This window comes from Spermophilus citellus (assembly GCF_964194105.1).
Source record: "Spermophilus citellus genome assembly, chromosome: 2".
In the NCBI taxonomy this organism is placed as follows: Eukaryota; Metazoa; Chordata; class Mammalia; order Rodentia; family Sciuridae; genus Spermophilus; species Spermophilus citellus.
The window spans coordinates 247,714,054-247,735,048 of NC_138183.1; the positions used below are offsets into that span (position 1 = coordinate 247,714,054).

A 20,995-nucleotide genomic window follows, 5' to 3' on the forward strand; every position below is an offset into this window, starting at 1 on the left:
AGGAATCCTGTTATGGTTTAGATGGTAAATGTACCCCAAGGACTCATGTGTTGAAGGCTTGGATGTAGCAAATGGCACTATTGGTAGGTGGCGGCACTTTTAGGAGGTGGAGCCTAGTAAAAAGAAGTTGAGTCGGGGGGTGTGCCCCTGAGTCCCCTTCCTCTCTCTCTGCTTCCTGGTGTTCGTCAGGTGAGCTGTGTTCCACCACGCGTTTCCAGCCGTGATGTTCTGCCTTGGCCCCAAAGCAAGGGGGCCAAGTGACTATGGACTGAAACCTCTGAACTATGAGCCAAAATAAATTTTTCTTCCTTTTAAGCTTTCATCTCAAGTATTTGCTCATAGTGACGGAAAGCTGACAGACATAGCTCTGTTCCCAGATTTGGATTTCTGCCCTTGCATTATTCTGACACATGGGGAAGAAGCAAGAAGGGCCTCACTAGACATTGAATATTGGTGCATTGATCCTGGATTTCCCAGCCTTCAGAACTGTAAACAATAAACTTATATTGTTATAAAGTACCCAGCCTCTGGCAGTCTGTCATAACAGCACAGACTAGGACATATGCACATGTTCACATCTACCCAACTTGCATATAACCAGGTGTCCATATCTGTATGTACATTCATGCACAGATGGACAGATGTGTGTGCTCTCATATTCACATGGTACGGGTCTCCTTCCTTACCTCCATTTCTGAGCGGCATGGTTTAAATTCTTTACTGCTGTTTATTGAAATTTCCCATTGAAGAAAAGAAATGGGGACAAGAAGGAGAAACTATTAGGACTGATTCAGGGGATCTCAGGAGAGCAAGGCTGGGACACCAGGGGAAGGCTGGGACACAGTAGAAAAAGGATAGACAGAAGAATGGCAGGGAGGATGAGTGCAGGGGTATGGCCTGAACTTGGGACTGGCCAGGGATGGGATGGGGACTCTGGTGAAGGAGGTGGTGGTGGAGATGCCTTCACTGGCTTCTCCGAGGGCTTTTTCCTGGGAGCATGGACCCATCCTGGCCCTCCCCCCAACCTCCAGGGTACCCATGGAGCCCAGAGGCAGGCAGAATCCTGGCTGGGATCAGTCTCTGGAGGACTGGGAAAGGGGGGTCCCTTGTCCTCAGCTGGGGTCCCGGCCTGATTCACAAGGCTTCAGAGGGATCCTCTGGGATGCCTTTTCTGCTTCTGGCTCCTGCTTTCTCGCCTTTCCTTGATGGCGCCTAGAGACAGAAAGTTCAGGAAAAGACTTGAGCCCTGATCTGTTTTCCCCAGGAGGAGCCCTGGTGGGGGCCAGAGGCGGAGAACTCACCAGTTTTGCACATCTTCGATGGTTTCTGGCAGGGGCCGATTGAGAGTCTCAGGCAGGAAGAAGGCAGCACTGCCTCCCAGTAGGGCCATGGTCCCATAGATGACATTGGGGATGAAGGGCTTCACCTCACCCGTGATTTTCACCAGTGGGGCTAGCATGCTTCCCACGCGGGCCCACAGGTTATTAATGCCCATACCTGTTTGCCTGGGGGGGTTTAGAGCAGGGTTGGCAGCCTGTGTGTGGGGTTCTTAAAGGATGGCCTTGGGACACCTGGGTTGGGGGGTAGGAGGATGCTACACTCCCATCTGGCCCTGTATCCTTTGGCTGGGCCTTTCCCAAATCCAGCACCTACCGGACAACTGTGGGGTAGAGTTCACTCGTGTAGAGGAAGAGGCAGCTGAAGGAGCCAGACAGGCATCCCTTTCCAAACACAGCCAGCACTGTCCTCAGGATCTGCATGTCTGCAGAGGGAAGAAAATGTGGAGGGCCTTGGAGTTAAGGAGGACTCAAGTATTCTTATTCTTTAGCAGACTTTGCCTCCTCTTTTGCTTTGGTGGCCAGTAAGCTCAGACCCCAACTTAAAGGTAGTAGCCCCTCTGTTATTCCTAATGCTTTGCGTGCTTGGCACATGTCCTGCTGTGTTTGTGTTTTCCCCTCTCCCCAATTCCTATTCCCACTTAAACTTGTTCTTGTTCTAAAATACCTCAAGTTCTTTTGGAAGGATGTACATGCATCAGTAAACATAAATACAATAAAAGTGGTTTTTCCAAGTTTATACTGGGGTGTTTTTCATGGATTGACTCTCTTGTTTCCCCATTTCAGATCATTCTCTGCAGTGATGAGCCCAGGACATGCTCTGTTCCTAAGCAATTCCTCACACTATTCAGACTCTACCATATTTTGCCCAGTCCTCGTGACATCAGGAAAAGAGATTTGATATCATTTAGCCCAACTGAATTATTTTCTAGAAGAGAGACCTGACTTCAGAGAGTGTAGGGACCAGTTCAAGGCAACATGGTGAATAAGAGGCAGAGCCAACAGAGTTGGAGTCTTGGTCACCCACTTTCTAGCCTGTGGCATCTTCTTCCAGAAGGTTCTGGGGTAGCCCCAGCCTCTTACCTGAAGGCACAAAGATGAGAGCCAAGATAGCCCCTCCTGCCAGGAGCAGCACAATGGCCTGAGTGATGTGCCGGCCCAGATAACTTATGGAGAGGATGGTGATGAACTTGGCTGGAATGTCGACCCCGCCAAAGATTATCTGGAGGATGTAGAGATTGACACCAAATTCTTCCACCCCCATAGCCAAGCTGTAGTAGGCAAAACCAGTGGAAAACCTGAGGGACAGAGAGGGATTGGTTAACATCTGCAGCCAGGCTGAGGCCTCTTCCCATACTGATCACTGGGTCACCAGAATGGTGGATAGTTTCATTTCTTGTACCATTTGCAACTGATTGGTGGGGAGTACTTGAGGCAATTTTGAGGTTTCTGAGATTGCGTCTACATTCATTGCAAATGTGCTGGGATTGATTGGCATGTCTGACATGGGCATGATTGAGGGTGTCATGGCACAGGTGCCCTTATTATTCTCTAGAGAATAATGGGACTGGAGGGACTCTCAGAGACCAAAGGAGGCAATAAATAATCTTTCTTGGTAGGAAGCAGTTGAACATCTGGATTGAGGAGGTAAAAGTCGAGCTGTGCACAGGGTCAAGTGCTTCTCCTTCCCCTCTTGGAACTGTGGAATCCTTTCTGCAGGGTGCTGGACAAGTTCATTACTATTCATATGGAGATGGTCAGGATGGAGAGTGGTCTCACAACCAGGTCACAGAAAGGGTTTTGAGGAAGTTGTAAATGTCAGACAGAAGAGAAAAATTGGGAGACACATAATTTCTGTCTGCAAGTCTGAAGTCCAGAGGGCCAGCCTTGCTCTGTGGGGTTCCAGAGGGCAGAGCTGGGCCAGAGGGTGGCAATGCCAGAGTCAATCTTGGAGAAACAGCCATTGCTGGGATGTACTAGTGCATTTACCCTGGGGGTGGAGGCCGTTTGTGTGACCTTAGAGGGAAGCACACCCTGTTGGTTGAATGTGGCTGTGGGGCAGGGATGCAGCAGATATCTGGGACTGAGTCTGGACTGTGGTGCTCAGGGGAGGTAGCCCCTTGACCTCTTTTGCAGATGCCCTAGGTACTGCCCTTATGTGAGACTACTGGAGGCCTATTCATCACCCCTGCCTTGGCAAGTATGGGAGAGAGCGATGGTACGTTACCAGGCCAGGGAAAGACAGAGGGTCATATGGCGCAGGATGGGTATCCGAAACAGGTCAGTTGTGCCATACTTGATCTTGGCCAAGGAGATGTCCTTCTGCAGGTTGAACTTCAGCTCCTTGGGACAGAGGAGAGGCAGGGGTGCTATTAGTGGACTAGCTGGTGGGCAGAAGAAAGGAGGGGAGAGAGGCACAAACCTGGTCCCACTAGAAGAATTAATTTAGGGGATAAGATGGGATGTGGGCTGTGACTGTAGGAAACAGAAGTGAGTGGAGGGCAGCCCTAGAGCAGAGCACAGGGTCTTGCCCCTGACTAAAATCTCTCTCTGCCCCTACCTCCAAGCTGAGCTTTTCCCCCTCCTCCTTCTTGCCATTGAAGGCAGCCACGTGTTGGAGTGTCTTCAGGGCCTTGGAGAACCTTCCATTTAGGACCATCCAGCGTATAGACTCTGGTATCCACCTGGGGGCCAGAGTCAAGTCACAGTTGCTCCTCCCACTCCAGAGTGAGAGGCTGGAAGAACATCAGCAGCCAGGGCCAAAGGGTAGGAAGTCTAGAAACCTGAGCTGCCTGATGGCAAATTCCATGGAATTTAAACTTGGCCCAACTTTGCACCTGGGCTGCCTGTAGCCAGCACAAATTCCAGTATTCTCTTCTTTCCCTTCTGGAAGAGACTTTCCTCTGCCCCCCACCTGAGTGTCTTGTTGTTGTTGGGTGTCTTCCTTGGCTGAGAGCCCCAGGCCCTAGGCTAGGGCAGGTGGAGCCTGGGGAGGGGATGGCATGTTCAAGGCTGGACACATGGAGGGTCCTGCACGTGCACCTCTCCAGCTTTCCTTGGGCTGAATTTTCTATCTCTTTATTGCAGAAAGGTCAGGGTTGCAGTCTCGGGGAAGCTTGGGAAGGAGATTGTAGGCCAAGGTGAGGGCTGTGGCCTAGGGAATGGGCTGGAGGATTCTTTGTCTCTGCAAAGGACCAACAATATGTGTGTGTGTATGTGTATAGTGTGCAGGGTGTGTGTGTGCGTGCTACTCAACTGTGTCCCAGTCTGGGCTTTTGGGGTTGACTTATGCTGAGCAGTCACCTGAGGGACTAGGTGAAGAGAAATGGAGGACAAGGTAAGGGGAGAAAGGAGTGGTGTTTGGAAAAGGCTGGTCCAAAGTAGGGTGAGCTCCAGCTGTGACCTCCAAAGGTTCTCAGAGCCTAGCTCTGGTGAGGTCCTTGGAAATTGATATTGGTCTCCTGGTTTCAGCTGATGGTGGTGGCTTCCTGGGCCTATTGCTGTCTACCTTCATGGTCTTGTGGTTTTGGTTTCTGCTCTGGCAATCTTCTGAGTCTGCTGTCCCCAAGGTTATCAAGAACCCACAGGCCATGGGCAGGACCTGAACTCTTCTTCTCTCCCTGAGAATAATGGCGGCAATGGCTTCCAATTAGCGAGGCTTCCTGTGGACCAGAATCACAAAACTCTGGCTAACAGTATTCCTATTTTATCTAAGAAATTTTGAGGTTCAGAGTAGGAAAACTTGCCCCAAGTCACACAGTGAAGTGGCTTGAGCCCTTGACTGTTCTCTGCTGACACCTGCTCCTATTTTCTCTCCTAACCTTGACTACTCCTACTCTGTTCCCATCTGAGGTTGTGGATGTGCCTCTGGGCTCCCCCCTGGGCCCTCTGACCATCTCTCTTGCTCTGTCATCCCCAGATCTCAACCCTTGAAGGGCTACATTTATTTCCAAGTTGAGATTCTATCTCATTTCTTCACCTTTCCAAGTAACCTTGGGAGATGCCATGAAAAACAGAGACAATGTAGGCTGATGTCTACGTTGAATAGGGCCTTATATGTGATAAATGTTCAATAAAAAAACTGCTGCAAGATTTCATAACTTTTCCTGGGCTCATTTGTGAGTTTCAGTACGTTGGCTTCAACAGTGAGCTATAGAGGCTCATTTCTTGTCTCTCAGTGTGGGCTTAGGTTCTATATGCTGATAATGAGCTCTCTGATCACTCTGTGTCTTGTACCCACACACTTCTGTCCCCAGGCCAGAGTTTCTCTTTGGACATTCCTACTCTTTGTACTTCAAATCCGGAACATCCCAAATCCTGCAGATTCTTCCTTCAAAGTGTTTCTCATATTTATTCCCCAGAATCCTCCTGCCTGCATAGTTCCTTCCTTTCTGTTGCTTGTCCCCACCCACGTGGGACCATTCTTTCACAAACAGAACATTGGCTAGGCTTGAAAGCCCCACAGAAATCTTTCTGTCTCCCTCCACATGAAGTTGAAGCCTCCCTGGACTTCTGTGCTCTTCAGAGCTTGGCTCCATCCCATCCATCTCAACTCACCCCCTTCTTCATCTGCAGGCAGCCCCAAGAGCCCTCCTGTGCTCCTTCCTGCAGCATGCCTTGCTTAGGAACTACCCCACCCTCGGTGCTCTTCCTTGCCTCTAGGACTGGGGTGCTGGGGATAAACAGAGTTGAGCCAGGTTAGGCTGAGGAGGGAGGAGAAAAGGAGAGGACCACATACCAGGACAACAGGGAGAAGATGAAGTAGGGAACAGACACTGCTAACTGTAGCCAGCGCCACTGGGGGATGGCATAGGCCAGGCCGGACAGAATGAACTGGCCAGTGGTGTAGCAGTACCCAAATGCTGTCGACGAGATGGCCCGCATCCAGGTGGGCACCCATTCCACATCTGTGGAAAGAGTCCAGGGATCAGATTAGCTCCTGTTAGGGCCCAGGCACCTCCCTGTGAAGGGGCACCGGCTCCTACTTTCCAATAGCTATTTGACCTGCTCCTGATCCTAAGGATTCACCATCCCTACTTTGCAAATGCTGCACCTGAAGTCCAAAGAGGTCGGACTCAAACCATGGTCTGTCTACTCCCAGTTCACACTCTTTTTTATTTTTATTTTTTAATTTTTTGCAGTGCTGGGAAGTGAATCCAGGGCCTTGCCTGAGGTGGGCAGGTGTTCAGTCACTGGGCTACATCTTCAGCCCCTCTGGGTCACTCTCTTGACCACTGCCTTTCCAGGGGACAGGTGGCTTCCCTTGTTTTGCCTCAGTTTCTTCATCTTTATAATATAAATAACAGCATCACTCACTCCTGCCCATGGGCGAAACGTGACTGTACCTAGTGGAGTGCCAGGCTTAGGGTAAGTCCTCAGATGGATAGCTGCCATTATTATGCCTTAGGGCAGTTATGTTCAGAGCGGGCCTCTGCGGGCCTGAGAGGGGCAGCACCTTGACCAAGATCCCAGGGAGTCCTCTGGTTGAACCAGGCTCAGACCTGCTTTCTCAGCTTTTGGCTGGTGACCCCCACCCCCAAACCCAGTTCCATGGCCCCCTGTGGCTCACTCAAGATGACCGTGCTCAGGACAATGCCTGAGATGCTGAAGCCGGTCAGGAAGCGGAAGACTATGTAGAAGGAGAGGGTGGGGCTGAAGGCTGTGCCTGAGCCGCTGGCTGCCAGCAGTAGGTAGCTGCACGTCAGGATCGGCTTCCGGCCAAACCTGCAGCTCAAAGGAGAGGAAGGGCCAGGTTAGCCACCGTGTGCCTGCCAAGATGAGTGACTCTGCAGGCTTTGGGGCAAAGGGCTGGACCCCTCCTTTGCCTCCCCACTGCGGCTCAAGGACCAGGTAGAACACATAACTCCTTCCCTAGACAAATCCTTGCTGTAATTGCTGTTTTTCAACAAGTTTGAGGTTAAGGTGTTGAGTTAATGAGTTATCTCCTCCAACCCTAACTTAGCTGACTGAGCAGGGGTCAAAAGACCACTTATCTCTGAGCGGTCCATCTGTACTGCCTTTGTGCAATCATGATAATGTGTACAGAAACTTGGAGGTCTCTGGGTGTGGGGAGGCCCCAAGACTTAAGTTGTAAGGCTCTGGGGCAGACAAGAGGCTGTGGCCTAGAAAGGAATGGAACTTGCCCAAGGCCCCCCAGAGAGGCCCATCTCTCCTATCTCTCCCAGATCTTTTCCTCTTTGAGAGGGCATGGGCCGAACAGAGTGGGGAGAGGCTGCTCCCCCCACCCCCACCGTGGGCTGTGCCCAGCTCTCACCTGTCAGACAGTTCTCCAAGCACGAGCCCTCCAATCAGGATGCCTGCCATGAAGATAGACTGGGCCATCTCCTTCAGTTTCCCGGAGCTGCACACCAGGTTCCACTGCACGGGAACGAGGCAGGGCCAGGCTAGCTCAGCGCAGACCTGCCTCTGACCCACGCTCCCACTCCCACCACCGTGGCTTGGCTTCCCTGCACCTGGCTCCTACCTCCCAAGCACCAATTCCTCTTTCCACCTGGCCGGGCGGCTTATTGGGTCTGCCTGGGCTTGTGGGTCCCTGATCCATGATTGTGTCATGACAACATCTCTCAAGCATGTGTGGCGTGTCACATGGCTTAGAGTCTTCTCAGCTGCTCCATCCATATCTGTCCCAGCCTCCTTCCTCCTTCCCTCCAAGCTTGCCCATGTCCCTGTGACTATTTGCCTCTTCCCCTCCCCACTGACACCCAAGGCCAGTCCCACTGCCTGGACCCTTGGCCTCACCCTCTCTCCTCCATAGGTCGTGTGCCGTAGCCTCACCACTTCCCTCCATCCCCCTTCCTCAGTCTCCCTGTCTCCTGACTCCTCCCCAACATTCGTGTGTCTTCAAATCTCTGCAACTTAAAGCCTCTTTCCTTTCCACATCCACTTTATTTCTCTTCTCCCTTGCATCTCCCTGTTCTTATCTCTACTTGGTTCTCAATTCTGTCCCCACCAGCCCCTGAAGCTGCACTCCCCAAAGCCCCTGTGATTCCCTTTTCACTAACAAAATGGGATCTTCTGTATCTTGAACTGGCTTGGCCTTCGGCACCATGGGCACTGCTGACCTCTCCCTCCGCCCCCCACCCCCCTGCTCTTCACCAGTCCTCCTTTCCCTCCCCAGCACCTTTTTCTCCTCCCAGCCCTTACAGCCCTCCCAGGGCACCTCCTGGATCCTCTTCTCTGTCTGCTTTCCCCACATATGCTCTCTGTTCCAATGGCTTCCATTTTTATTTACACAGAAGATCCCAAATCCGTCTTTGCAGCCCAACCTCTCTTCCGGCCTCCAGACCAGGAGATTCTGCTGCCTACTTGAAAACACCCCAGGACCATGTCATACCCACATCTCAGACTCGGGGGAACTTGTCACCTCACCCTTTGGGAGGTTCCAATCTCAGTGACTGGCAACTTTCCCTTTTTAAAATATTTATTTAAAAAATTTATATTATTTTAAATCAATGAGTTATAATTGTATTACATTTATGGAGAACCATGTGATGTTTTGATATATGTGGAGAGATTAAATCAAGAAGAGGAACATACTATCACCTCACTTACTTGACATTGTTTTTTGGTGGAGGTGCTGAGGATTGAACCCAGGGACTTGTGAATGTGAGGCAAGAACTCTTAACAACTGAGCTACATCCCCAGCCCAGTTGACTTTTTTTTTGTGTGATGATATATTTGAAATTTCATCTTAGTTATTTTGAACTATACAGAGTGTTGTTATTGGCTGTTGTCACCCTGCTGTGCAATAGATCTTAAAACCTACTCTCTGTCTAGCTGAAACTTGGTGCTGTCTGTATCTCTCGACCAATAACCCCACCTACTCACTCCCTCCACCTCCCCCAAGGCCTTTGACCACCATCACTCTAGTCTCACTTCTAGCAATTTAACTTTCTTTCTTTTTTTTTTTTTTTAAATACTGGGATTGAACTACATCCCTAGTCCTTTTAATTTTTTTTTTCTTTCTTTTTGAGACAGGGTCTTACTAATTTGCCTAGCTGGCCTTGAACTTGCTATCCTCCTGCTTCAGCCTCCCAAGTAGATGGAGTTATAAGAATGCACCACCAAATCTGGCTAGGAATTCAACTTTCTTTAGATTTCACATATAAGGGAGATGATGATGGTAACCCTCTCTCAACTCCACCTCCTCTCTCCCAACCCCACCATTGTCTGACTCTCAAGTTTCTTATTTTAAAAATAATATATTTCCTGAATCTGGATTCTTCTCTTTCTACTACAGCTGCCTTAGCGTGGGGCTCACCTTCTTTCCTTGGATTAATAATGACAGCTGATGCTTACTGAGGGCTCACTAGGTACCTTATTATGTAAGAGCTAATATCATCCCTATTTTATAGACAAGAAGACTGAGGCCCAGAGAGAATTACTGTGCCACCTTCTGGGCTCTCCTTTATTCTCATCCCCACTTTCCATTCCTTCTCTGAGAACCTGAGTGGCTTTCTACAACACCAGTTCCAACCAGGTTTCTGTCTTGCCAGAAGCACTTGCTGGCTTCCTCTTGCCCTTTGGGTAAAGCTCTATTGGCAGGTTTCTAAGCCCTAGCCTACCTGTCTGACATCTCCTGCTAATCTCCTGCTAATCCCCAACACACACCCTTTGCCCCAGCCATCCTGAATTATTTGTATAATGAAGTGGAGAATTTTATTCATTAGCAATGCCTCCCTAGAATGTTTTGGAAATAGAACAGTGTGGGGGAGAACCACATATCCCAGGGAACTCTTGTCTACTTTCCTCTGCTGGAAGTGAGGGAGGATGGGGCTGGATGAAGATTCCAGGTCTTTCAGCTGTCCCAGAGTGGCCCAGCATGGCCAGCAAGCCTGGTGTCCCTTCTAACAGAGAAGGAGTCTGATGGTGTGTGTGTTGTGGGGGGGGGGAGGTAAATCAGGAAGTGAGGGTGCATGGGAAGGAGCAGGCCCGTGGATGTCTAGACAGACAGTAATTTGTGGCATGTGCTGTATAAAACCCTTTTAGGAAAATCTAAAGGAAAGGCTTACTATCCACATAAGTTCATCCATCCCTTCTTCCATAGTATACAGCACATTTCCCAGGTGACCCTGTAGCTGCACGTGGTCCTTGATAATGACATGTGAGTGGAAGGTACATGTTTCTTCTACCTCATTCACTTAACAGGAATCCCTGGCATGGACTTCTATGCTTTTTCTCCTTGACAACAACTGGAACAACTTTGGGAGTGTGGAGTTGAAAATGTCAGAACTGCTGTTAGTCCAGGTTCCTAAATGACCCTTCAGAGCATACCCACAATCATCAGCCTGAAATACAACTCTTAACACAAGAAAAAGAAAAGTGCTTCTGTATTTTTTAAGCAATGAATTGTCATTGACTCTTTTGTAATAGCAGCACAACCTTTCCTCATACAGCCCACAAGAAGTTGCAAATGAAAATTAGATTTTTATCTAACCTTGACAGTATTTAGTGTCTTAAGAAATCGAGGGTCTGTTTGGATCATGAGAGGGTCAATGTCAGATCTGCTTGTGTTAGTTTGAGGCTGCCACCTGCTCCACTGTCTGAGACCATATCTGCTGGGTCTAGGCTTCTACTATGGGACTTGTGATCTTGTGGGCTTTAGAATAATTGTCATGAGCTAGTTTCTACCAGAACATTGAGAAATTTACAAGAAATATTATTCCAGAATGAACTCTGAGTCATGTTTGGAACAGGTTAGAAACCTGAAAGGCCTACGGGGCCCTGTGAGATCTGCTCCTACCACAGCCCTATTGTCTCTCTGCTCTCATCTCCTACTTCCTGCTCCCTTTCACACTCTGCTCTGGATGAATTGGTCACCTCGCTGTCCCATACACCTGTCAGCCATGCTCCTGCTTCCAGGACTTGGCATATGTCTTTCTCTTTACCTGGAATGCTCTTTCCTTGGATCTTGGCTTCCTCCAACACCTCCTTCAGATCTAAGCTCAAATGTTATCTCCTCAATGAGACCTTCCTTTACCCTCCTATTTAAAATTATCCCCCCTCCAAAAACTCTTTCTCTCTACCTAACTTCATTATCTCTATGGTTTTGATACCATCAGGCATACTGCCTCTCTTTCTTTGTTTTAAAAATTTATTGTCTATTTCTTCCCCAAGAAGTCAGCTTGATGAGGGGAAGACTTTTAGTCTTTTTAGTTCACTACTGTACTTTAATTGCCTGGAACAGTGCCTGACACATAGTGGACCCTCAGTAAATACTTGTAGAATGGAACAAGTGAAAATTCCACAGAAAGAACAGGGGGATGATGAGAGGTTTGCTGAGGTCTAAAGAAGAGGTCATATGGTCCTACACTCCACTTTCCACGAGAACTGACCAACATTGCCAGAATGAGTACATACCGGGATGGATTATATCTAGTACAAATTACACAGCTACATGGCAGTGAGGAGAGAAGGGTTCTTTCACAATCAGACTGGAAAAACTTCTATGGAAAATTGTGTACTGGAGGGTTACCACTCTTTAGTGAAATCTTGAAGCTAAGGAGGAGGAGTGCTGCATAGTTAAAGATTAAAAAATCTGGACTTCAATGCACTCTAAATGGCTCCCAGAGATTTCCAGAGATTTCATGGTTAATGAAGCTCATCAGAACTGATAGAAAGAAAAATGTGGTTATGGCTTCTCTGTAGAGCTGCACAGACCCTGGGGCTCAGATCTGAGATGTGAAACTGTTGTGGGTTGAATCATGTCCCTCCAAAAGACACATTGAATTTCTACCCTCTATTGCTTCAGAATGGGACCTCATCTGCAAAGAGGGTTGCAGAATACAATCAGCTGAGTTAAAGTGGGGTCATACTGGAGTAGGTTGTGCCCTTGGTCTGCCGTGACTAGTGTCCTTTTAAGAGGAGAAGAGACACACAGGAGAATGTTAGGAGGGAGGTAGAGGTGGGCATGATGCATCTAGAAGGTGAGGAATGCCAAGGATCACCAGCAGCCACCTGAAACCAGCAGAGGCAAGGAAGCAGACTTCCTTTGAGTCTTTATAGAAAGCACAGCTGCACCTTGATTTGAACTTCTAGTCTCCAGATCTGTGAGACAATGTGATTTCTGTTGTTTTAAGCCCCCAATTGGTAGTACTTTGTTCTGACGCCCGAGGAAACGAGGATGCTGCATGATTCCTGCATGTCTGAAGTATCTGCCAGCCTGATAGGCACTAATGGGGAAGGGGTTAGGAATAGAAGAGCATTGTAATGAGGGAACCAGATACAGAGCGAGTGGAAAAGGTTTTTAAAGACATCCTGGGATGTGGGGGAGAGGAAGATATTTAGAGAGACTTTTGGCATGCTTTCTGTGTAGTTAGCTGTGCAAAGCCCCTCAGAAGGCCCTGTTAAGAAAACCCGAGGCAGAAAATTCGATTAAAGAGAGTGATTTGTATCTCCTTTGACTGTGACTCCATGCATGGCTGGTGGAGTCCTTGGATTTAATCAGGTCACACTGTGATTCAACAAAAGCTCCAATGCCAATGGGTTCCCCTTTGCTTTTACACTTGCTACAATCCCCTTACTCTGGTCATGTTGCCAATCCTTTGAAATTCACGTCAAGATCATCCTTTCTGAGTGCCAGGAACTTCTTTTCTGGATGTCTGGCACAAGAAGGTGGCCAATAAAAATGTATGAAGTGGATAAATGCCCGAGAAGCATGTCCAGACTCTCAGTAGAGGTGAGGTGGCCCTGGTCTCTCCTTAAGCTCCCTGCAGCCCCATTTTTACCTCCAGCAGGTGCATATCACACAGCATTCTACACGCTTATTTACTTGTTTTCCTCTCCTGTAGTTTGCAACCTCTTTGAGGACAGAGAACATCTCATTTGACTTTTTATCCCTGGCAGCTATTAGAGTAGTTAGTAATAGTAAATGTTAGTATTTGTTTAATGAATAATGATAACCCTGGGTTATCATGCATATTTTCTGATGAGGCCAGAGAGGGAGAGGTAACTTGCTGGTTGGAGGGATCTAGTTACTAGCTTCTTGGTATTTCTAGCCAGTCCTCGGCATGGCCTTGGTTCATTCTTCTCATCAACTTTGGACAATTGTACATCGCACCCTTGCTCTCAGCATCCTAGTCTAATGTTATTTATTTATTTTTTCTTTTCTTGGAGTTTTATCTTAGCCCCAAGGGAATGGGCTTTTGGAAGCAATGGATAGGAAGCTCACTTCCCTGTCTTCCGGCATGGTCTGATGCACCAGGAAGGTGGTAGGGAAGAGAGATAAGGACTACTATGGCTCAGGAGAAAGCTTTGTGAGTAATGTCATAATAATATTATGAAATAAGCACCATTATTATCTCCATTTTTAGAAGAACCAGAGGCTCAGAAGATAAATGATGTGTGCAAGCATTGCTTGGTTTATTTTAGGGCAGAGACTCAAACTCAGGTCTGATGAACCCCCAGCTGATGTCCTATTGCTACAGCTCCCCAGTGGCCCACTGTGGGCTGCACCCTGAGACTGAACTGCCAGAAGAAAGGCTTAAGACGTGGCATCTGTTGTTTGGAGCCACCACAAAACAGCATGGCCCAGGATGGAATCATGGTTGGAGGAGGTGGTCAAGGTAGGAGCCGGTGATCTGGTCAAGGTCCAAAGTATGAAGTGAGAAGAGGTTTAGAAGCTGAGGCAGCAGCAAGAAGAGTGGCCAGGAGACCCCTTCTGAGGGTAAGGCAGAAGGTAGGCTACGAAGGTCAGGACAAGCCATTCGCCATGATCAGCAGGAGGAGTGGAAAACTGACTGCAAGGACCTCACACACTCTCTCTTCTTCCTAGAGCTAGGGCAAGGAAACAGCCTGTCTTAACATTGGGGCTTTTAGGAATAGGCCAGACCTTGGGGAGAATAGCTGCTTCCCCGTGCCTTATTAGATCCCAGATGAAACTGGGACTAGGGCCAAAGGGCCAAAGAGGATGAGCCAGGTTTTTTGTTTGTTTGTTTTGTTTTTTTTGTACCAGGGATTGAACCCAGGAGCACTTAACCATTAAGCCACATCCCCAGCCCTTTTTTTGTATTTTTGTTTAGAGATAGGATCTCACTGAGTTGCTTAGGGCCTTGCTAAGTTGCTGAGGCTGGTTTTGAACTCATGATCTTCCTGTCTCAGTCTCCTGATCCGCTGGGATTACAGGCATGTACCACCACCTGGCTGAGCCAGGTATCTTGGGGAGCATCAAAAGGACTTGAGCTCCATCTCTGCCACTTAAGAGCTATGTGTTCCTCAGATAACTACTTAACTTCTCTGTGGTTCAGCATCCTCTTCTGTACCTGTAGGTACGTGGTACCTGCTTCTCAGGATTGTAAATGGCATACTCAGTGAAGAGCACTCAGCACTATACCTGGAAAACAGTGGACCTTCAATTCACAACCCTTTTTAAAAAAATATGTATTTTTTTTAGTTGTAGGTGGACACAGTACCTTTATTTTATTTCTATGTGGTGCTGAGGATTGAACCCAGTGCCTCAGGTGTGTCAGGTGAGTTCTCTACCACTGAGCCCCAGCCCCAGCCTTTACAATTTCCTTTTTTATTATTATTGTCTCATGTCATTGTACACTTGTGATGCAGGAGGTAGGGTATGGATTCTGGGCCAGAACCATCATGTCTGAAAAGTCTCCCTTCTGGACCTAGCCCAGTGTGTTACTCTATAAAGTGGGGACAGTGGTGCCTGGTTTGCAGGGTCATGAGAGAAGGAATGCAAAGCTATAGCTCGGTAGCTTTGAGGGAGTTCTTGACCCTGGGATCAGGGACTTTCTAGATCAGGGAGTCATGCTGCCAGGAAGGTGGTCAGGGTGAGGCTCCAAGTCCTCACCCAGGATTCAGACGGGAGGTTAGGAAAGAGGTGAAAGGGCTGAGGGCCACCAGTAGGGACTGAAGCTGGAATGGGGCTGGAGATGAGATGGATCAGTGCCCTGGAGCTGGGCAGCCTGGGGATTTGATGATGGGGATGGAGAGAAGTCAGAAGTGGCTGACTGGGGACTCTGTGAGGGAACCTCCAGGGTACAGACCTACTTCTAAGAGACCTCTTAAGCAGGCTCCTTCCTTCTCTAGCAGCTGACCGGGCCTCCAGTGACTCACTGATATGCTGGGGATGGGCTTCTTGTGGCCCTGGAGGTAGGATGGGGAAGCTCAAGGCCCAGAAAGGAATCTTGGGGGCTTTAAAGGACTGCATCTTACTCATGCAAATCCAGGCCCAGGCCCACAGGGTCATAGGAGCTGAGGTTCCATGGGGTGGGGCTGTGGGCTACACTCTGCTCCAGGGAACCCAGGGCCCAGCATGTAGGCTTCCACGCTTTCCAGACATAATAGAAAGGGCTTTGTTTCCTCTTAATGTCCCAGTAAAGCTCCTTCTGAAAAACCCTGACCTCGTCTCTGGTCTCTGCAGCACCAAGAGAAAGGAATTCGTGGTCACCCCTGCCAGGAAAGCTTAGGGGATCAGAAGGGGGAGGGAGACCACCTCCATTCCCCTGTCCAGATCCCACGCTGGGCCCGCCCTCTCCACCAGCTCAGTCCTCTCACCCCATTCTACAGATGAGGGGACTGAAGTGAGGGGAGGTGACCCACCAGGTCCACCTGAGGAGCTCTAGGGGGGTCATCAAGATTGGCCAAATCTGGGAACCTGAGTGAGCCACAAAGTGCTGAGACAGCAGACTCCCCTTTTTATCGGAAGATCTCCCTACCATCTGTGGGGATTAATCCTCTCGTTTTCAGACATCTCCGCTATCAACATCCACAGAGCAGCAACAGCCGTTGACATTGATGGAATGCTTTGCAGAACCAGGCCCTGTGCTGAGTGCTGTTCTTGGTTATTTCCTTTAATCTCCACACTTGCTTGCTTTCTTTTTCCTTTTCATGGATGAGGAAACCAAGAATTCTTGGAATTGTGACATTCCTCATAGGCAGTAGAGTCAGGTGATTTCTGGTTGCCTGACTTTACTCGACAATCCCAAGCTCATCGGGTCACCTGAACCAGGTCTCTCATCAAATAACTCTGCCTTCTTCATTACCCTCCGCATCCAGTCCCCTGCCTCCGATCTAGGATCCAGCCACTGCTCTACCTCTATCACATGGGGGCCCGAACTTCATTTTGCCCCACCCCAAGCAGATGGAGCCCCATTCATGTTTGTGGCTAAATGAACAGAAAAATTAGAGGGCTCTGGCCTTGCTGTGTAGATACCAGCAGCTGGCTGGGTCTGGACATTTGGACTTGTCCAGTGGGATCTCATAGAGAGTCCCTAGGGAGTTAGATTCTGATACAGAGCTAAATGAGATCTGAGCTGGAGAAAGATGCAGTACCCTGAGGACTGGGACCTCTGCATCTCTTTGGGATGTAGATCTACACTGGTCCAGTCACTGGAACTATGACTGGGAACTTGGCTGGCACAGAATGAATTGACACTTGACTGAGTACAAGGTCTTCAACCTCTGTTCTTCGTGAGGCTTCCCCACCAAAAAACCTGCCAGGGGCATGACCTGGAAAGGAAGTCACTTCCCAACGGTGTCTGCATCCCGCTATGCGAGGGAGCAGGTCCTTCACTGAGCACTGACTGAGCACTATTTATACATCCAGAACTGCGATGACAGAGATGGGCGGCAAAGACTCCGTGACCTGGAGGAGCCGCTGCAAAGTGTGGTGGGGAGCTGATCTTTGGGTAGACCTGTTCACCCAGCACCCTCTGGGGGTACAGTGAGTGTGGTTGGCCTCACAGATTGTGGGCTGGGGACCATGCATCCTGTGTGGCACTGGGTGAGCACGCAGGAAATGTTTGTGATGGTGCTACTTAACTGTTCCCTGTAGGTTTTTTGTTTCTTTGCTAGGTCATGTTTTGTGAGGACAGGGATGGTGACTACTCCTTCTCTTTGTCTTCCCAGATGCACAGCAAGTCATCCAGGGAAACTTATGGCAAGTCACATAGGAAACTTACAGGCATATCTTTAGCTCCTTCCTGCTCCTCACCCTCACATCCATTCAGTGATCAGGTCCCACTGATTCCAACTCCCAACCTCTCTTGCTTCAGTCTCAACCATTCCTTCTGTCACCTCTTTCCTGAATTCCTGTGCAACTTGCTAATGTGTCACCCTGCTGCTTGACTAAAATGGACCACAAATCACTCTGTGATGTGTAGTCAAAGTGACAATTCTTAGAAGGAGGTTTGGGCATGCCACTCTCCTACTTAGCAACACCACTCTCAGTGGCTCCGTATTGCCTTGTTACATACAGAGGTCCTTTCTACAGCCCTTCCGGGTCCTATGTCCAGGGGCCTCCCTATTCCCACCGCTTGCTCCCAGCACTTGCAATCCTGACTGTGTTGTATTCTTCATGTATCTGTGACTTTGCATATGACCCCCGACACTGTGCCTTGTTCTTAGCATGTACTTGCCCACTTCAGCCTGCCCCCTAACTCTGTCCTCTCCTCAGGGCAGGCACTGCTGATGCCAGCAAGCCCTCTGAAATCCCCCTTCTGGGCTGGATAGAAACCTCTCCTCTGGGCTTCCAGAGCCCTCTGAGTTTACAAAGCACATATTCATTCATTCCACAAATATTTATTCCACAGAGCACCTCCTCTGTGCCAGGCATTATTCCAGGTGTTAGAGATACAGCGGTGATCGAAGCAGCTGAAAGTCCCTGCCATGGAAGTGTGCATGTCCCACAAAACTACCCGTAAGGGGTGAGAACCTGTCCCCACTGGAGGTGGGTTCCTGGAGAGCAGGCGGGGCTTCCTCAGTATTCAGCACTAGGTGTTGTTTCCTAAGTGTTTTTGGATATTTGGTGCATTTCAGGAGCTATGCTTGATGCTGGGGAGGAAAAGTGAACATAGCAGGAATAAATGTAATCTAGGGGCTCTGAGAGCAGCTAACGCAATGGTCAGAAGCACAGCTCTGGGCCCAGGTGCCCGAGTGCAGGACCTCAGTCTTCCACTTACTGGCAATGCAACCTTGAGCAAGCTACTTAACCTCTCCATGCCTCAGTTTCCCCATCTGAAAAATGGGTTAGAATACTAACTATCCTATAGTGTTGTCAAGAAGATTAAAAGTATCAATATTTGTAAAGTGCTTAGAATAGTGTCTGGCACACAGTAAGTACTTTATAAATAAGTAAATATTTAGCTGGGCATGGTGGTGCATGCCTATAATCCCAGTGGCTCGGGAGGCTGAGGCAGGAGGATCTCAAGTTCAAAACCAGCCTCAGCAACTTAGCAAGGCCCTAAGCAACTTAGTCAGACCCTCTCTCAAAGTAAAATGAGGTTTGAGGGTATGACTCAGTGTTTAAGCACCCCTGCTTTCAATACATGGTACCAAAAAATTTTTTATTAAACAAAGGAATTATAATACAGAGACTCTGAATGTAAAGAGTATTGGATTCAAATCTAGTACTTCCCTCTGTCAGCAAAGGCAAGTCAGGGAGTCAGGATGAACCTGTTTTCTCATCTGTGAACTGGAGATAATAATATTTCCCTCTAAGAGGCTACATCTCCTGGGATTCTAAGAGTCCATATCTATAGGGTAGAACCAGGCTTTTGCAAGGTACTTCTTCTACAGAGGCAAAAATCTGGATCCTCCCTTTGAGGGCCTTGTACTCAGATGCCATGAAGCATCCCTTGAATCCTGTGGTTTTGCCCTCACTGAACCCTCATGAACCCCTGGACCTCTTATGGGCTTTTGCTTTAAATTCCAGTTCTGAAACAAGCTGGTTGAGTGGCACTGAACAATCACTTTCCTTCTCTGAATCTGTGTGTGTGTGTGTGTGTGTGTGTGTGTGTGTGTGTGTGTTAAATCTGTTAAGGGAGATAGAAATCACACTTAACAGAGGATCATTGCTGGAATCAAATGAGACAATGTCTGCAAAGCACCAAAATGCGCCTGGAGTTAGTAGATGTTCATCTTCATCTTATCACGGTCCCCTGACTGGCCTGCTAGTTCATTGAAGAGTCTGATTTAACTCTGTAGTTCCTGAACATGGCAGATGAGAAAGTCAGCAAAACCCATGGAGGAATGAGTGCCGGGAGGCAAACCCATGGGTGCCTGTGCGGGTGGATGGGATGTTTCTTGGGTCTGCTCAGGAGCATTCCAACCCTTTGCTCTGTGAGATCCTCTTCCACACCCCTCCCACCTTGGGACCTCTGCACAGATGGAATCTTCCTCCTTTCCCTCAGGGTCTGGTCAACCATTCTTGTCTCAGCTCCAGGATCACTTCCTCCAATGCCCATCCCCACCTGCCCCCACACACAGCCCAGAGCCAGGTCACCGTCTAAGGTCAGAGCCAAAGTACTTTGAAGAAGTACTAATTGTTTCTACCCCCACTGGGATATAGACCCCTCGGGAGCAGGGAGAGTGCATTTATGTATCCCAAGAGCTCAGCACTGTGCCGTCCCAAAACAGGCTCTCAACATCTGTTGAAGAAAAGTTGGCCTCTGAGTGAAGAAACCAGGCCTCTTGGTTGGCTGCATCTATATCAGCTCCTTGCTCTTTGCCAGCCCAGCATCCTGTCCTGGAACCCTAAGCAAGCTAGGCCCGCCGCTTCCTCTTCTGTCCACGAGCAGTAAGGGTACATGGGGGTCCCTGAGGTAAGTTGAGGGAGAGGGGGTGCCAGGCATACCTCTGTCACAATGGTGTCCCTGGTGGTGTTGTAGACCCAGCCATCCAGGCACGGCTCGGTGGCCCCCTGGGTGTCATTGGGCAGGCTGGTGTTGGGCAGATGTACGAAACGGAGGCACTTCTCAGGCTCCCCATTCGGGCCCATGGGGAGTACCCAGGGCCCTGCAGAGGTGTTGGGAGGCGGGCGACAGTGGTGGGCAGGGGTGGTGGCTGTGAAGATCTGCAGCAGGTTGTGGTTGGCCATGCCGAGGATTGGGAGGGCGAGCAAGGTCACATGCAGGTACTGGAAGGGGCCCATGCTGCCCACTCGGTCCAGAATCTCGGGGAAGGTCATGGTTCCAGGTAAGACGAGCCAGAACTGTAGGCAAGGCAACAGGTGGGGGGGAGGTGTGTGTGGATGTGTGCACGTGAGCCCGGGGAAGACTGCAGAAGCATGTGGATGAGGACGTGCCCAGATGTGTGTGTGAGCACGAGTGTGTGGTGCTGTTTGTATGTGTAAGATGTGGGGGCTCAGGTGTGTGCATAGATTCATGTATGGATGTACAAGGATGAGCCAGGTGCATGGAAAGATGGGGGATATCAGGTGTGGGCGTGTGCCCAGGTGTGTGGGCGTAGAGGTGTCTACAGGTACAGGTACATTGAGGCTGGAGCATAAAACGCTCAGCCGGGTGACTCTGCGTGAATGTGTTGTATGTGTGCACTTGTGGGTGAATGTGTGTGCTCAGCTAGACTGGTCACACAGGCTGCATGTATGGGACAGTGCAGGCCACACAGAAAGGACCAAGAGGACCGGCGTTGGATGTTGGCTATGCAGGATGGATAGTGGGGTTGGGTGGGGACGTCCTGATTGTTTCAGGCAGACACACAAGGCTAGAGGACCCAGGCTGCCTATTAAGAAGGGCCTCCCCAAGCCTAAGCTCTAAGCCTCCTGACTTTTGGTTGTTCCCTGGGGCTAGGACCCTCCATGCTGGAATATCAGAAAGAACCCAAGTAGGTCCCAGAGGGCACTAGAGACTCTACCAGAAATGGTGGAAAAGTAGGGTCTGGCCTTG

The 20,995-nt window shown here is 49.2% G+C and overlaps 1 protein-coding gene across 1 annotated transcript; it reads right to left on the minus strand.

Annotated features, from left to right (window-relative positions):
• Window positions 1–1,112: 1,112 nt before the first annotated feature.
• On the minus strand, window positions 1,113–20,307 carry SLC22A8 (solute carrier family 22 member 8; the record flags this gene model as incomplete). The annotated part of the gene is made up of 10 exons (XM_081281390.1): window positions 19,945–20,307; window positions 7,612–7,715; window positions 6,907–7,061; window positions 6,076–6,244; window positions 3,898–4,021; window positions 3,565–3,680; window positions 2,421–2,635; window positions 1,654–1,762; window positions 1,302–1,505; window positions 1,113–1,212 (listed from the first exon to the last, which is right to left on the minus strand). The coding sequence occupies exons 1-10, from the start codon at window positions 20,275–20,277 to the stop codon at window positions 1,113–1,115; spliced, it is 1,629 nt and encodes a 542-aa protein (XP_081137516.1). The 5' UTR covers window positions 20,278–20,307.
• Between the last annotated feature and the right edge of the window lie 688 nt (window positions 20,308–20,995).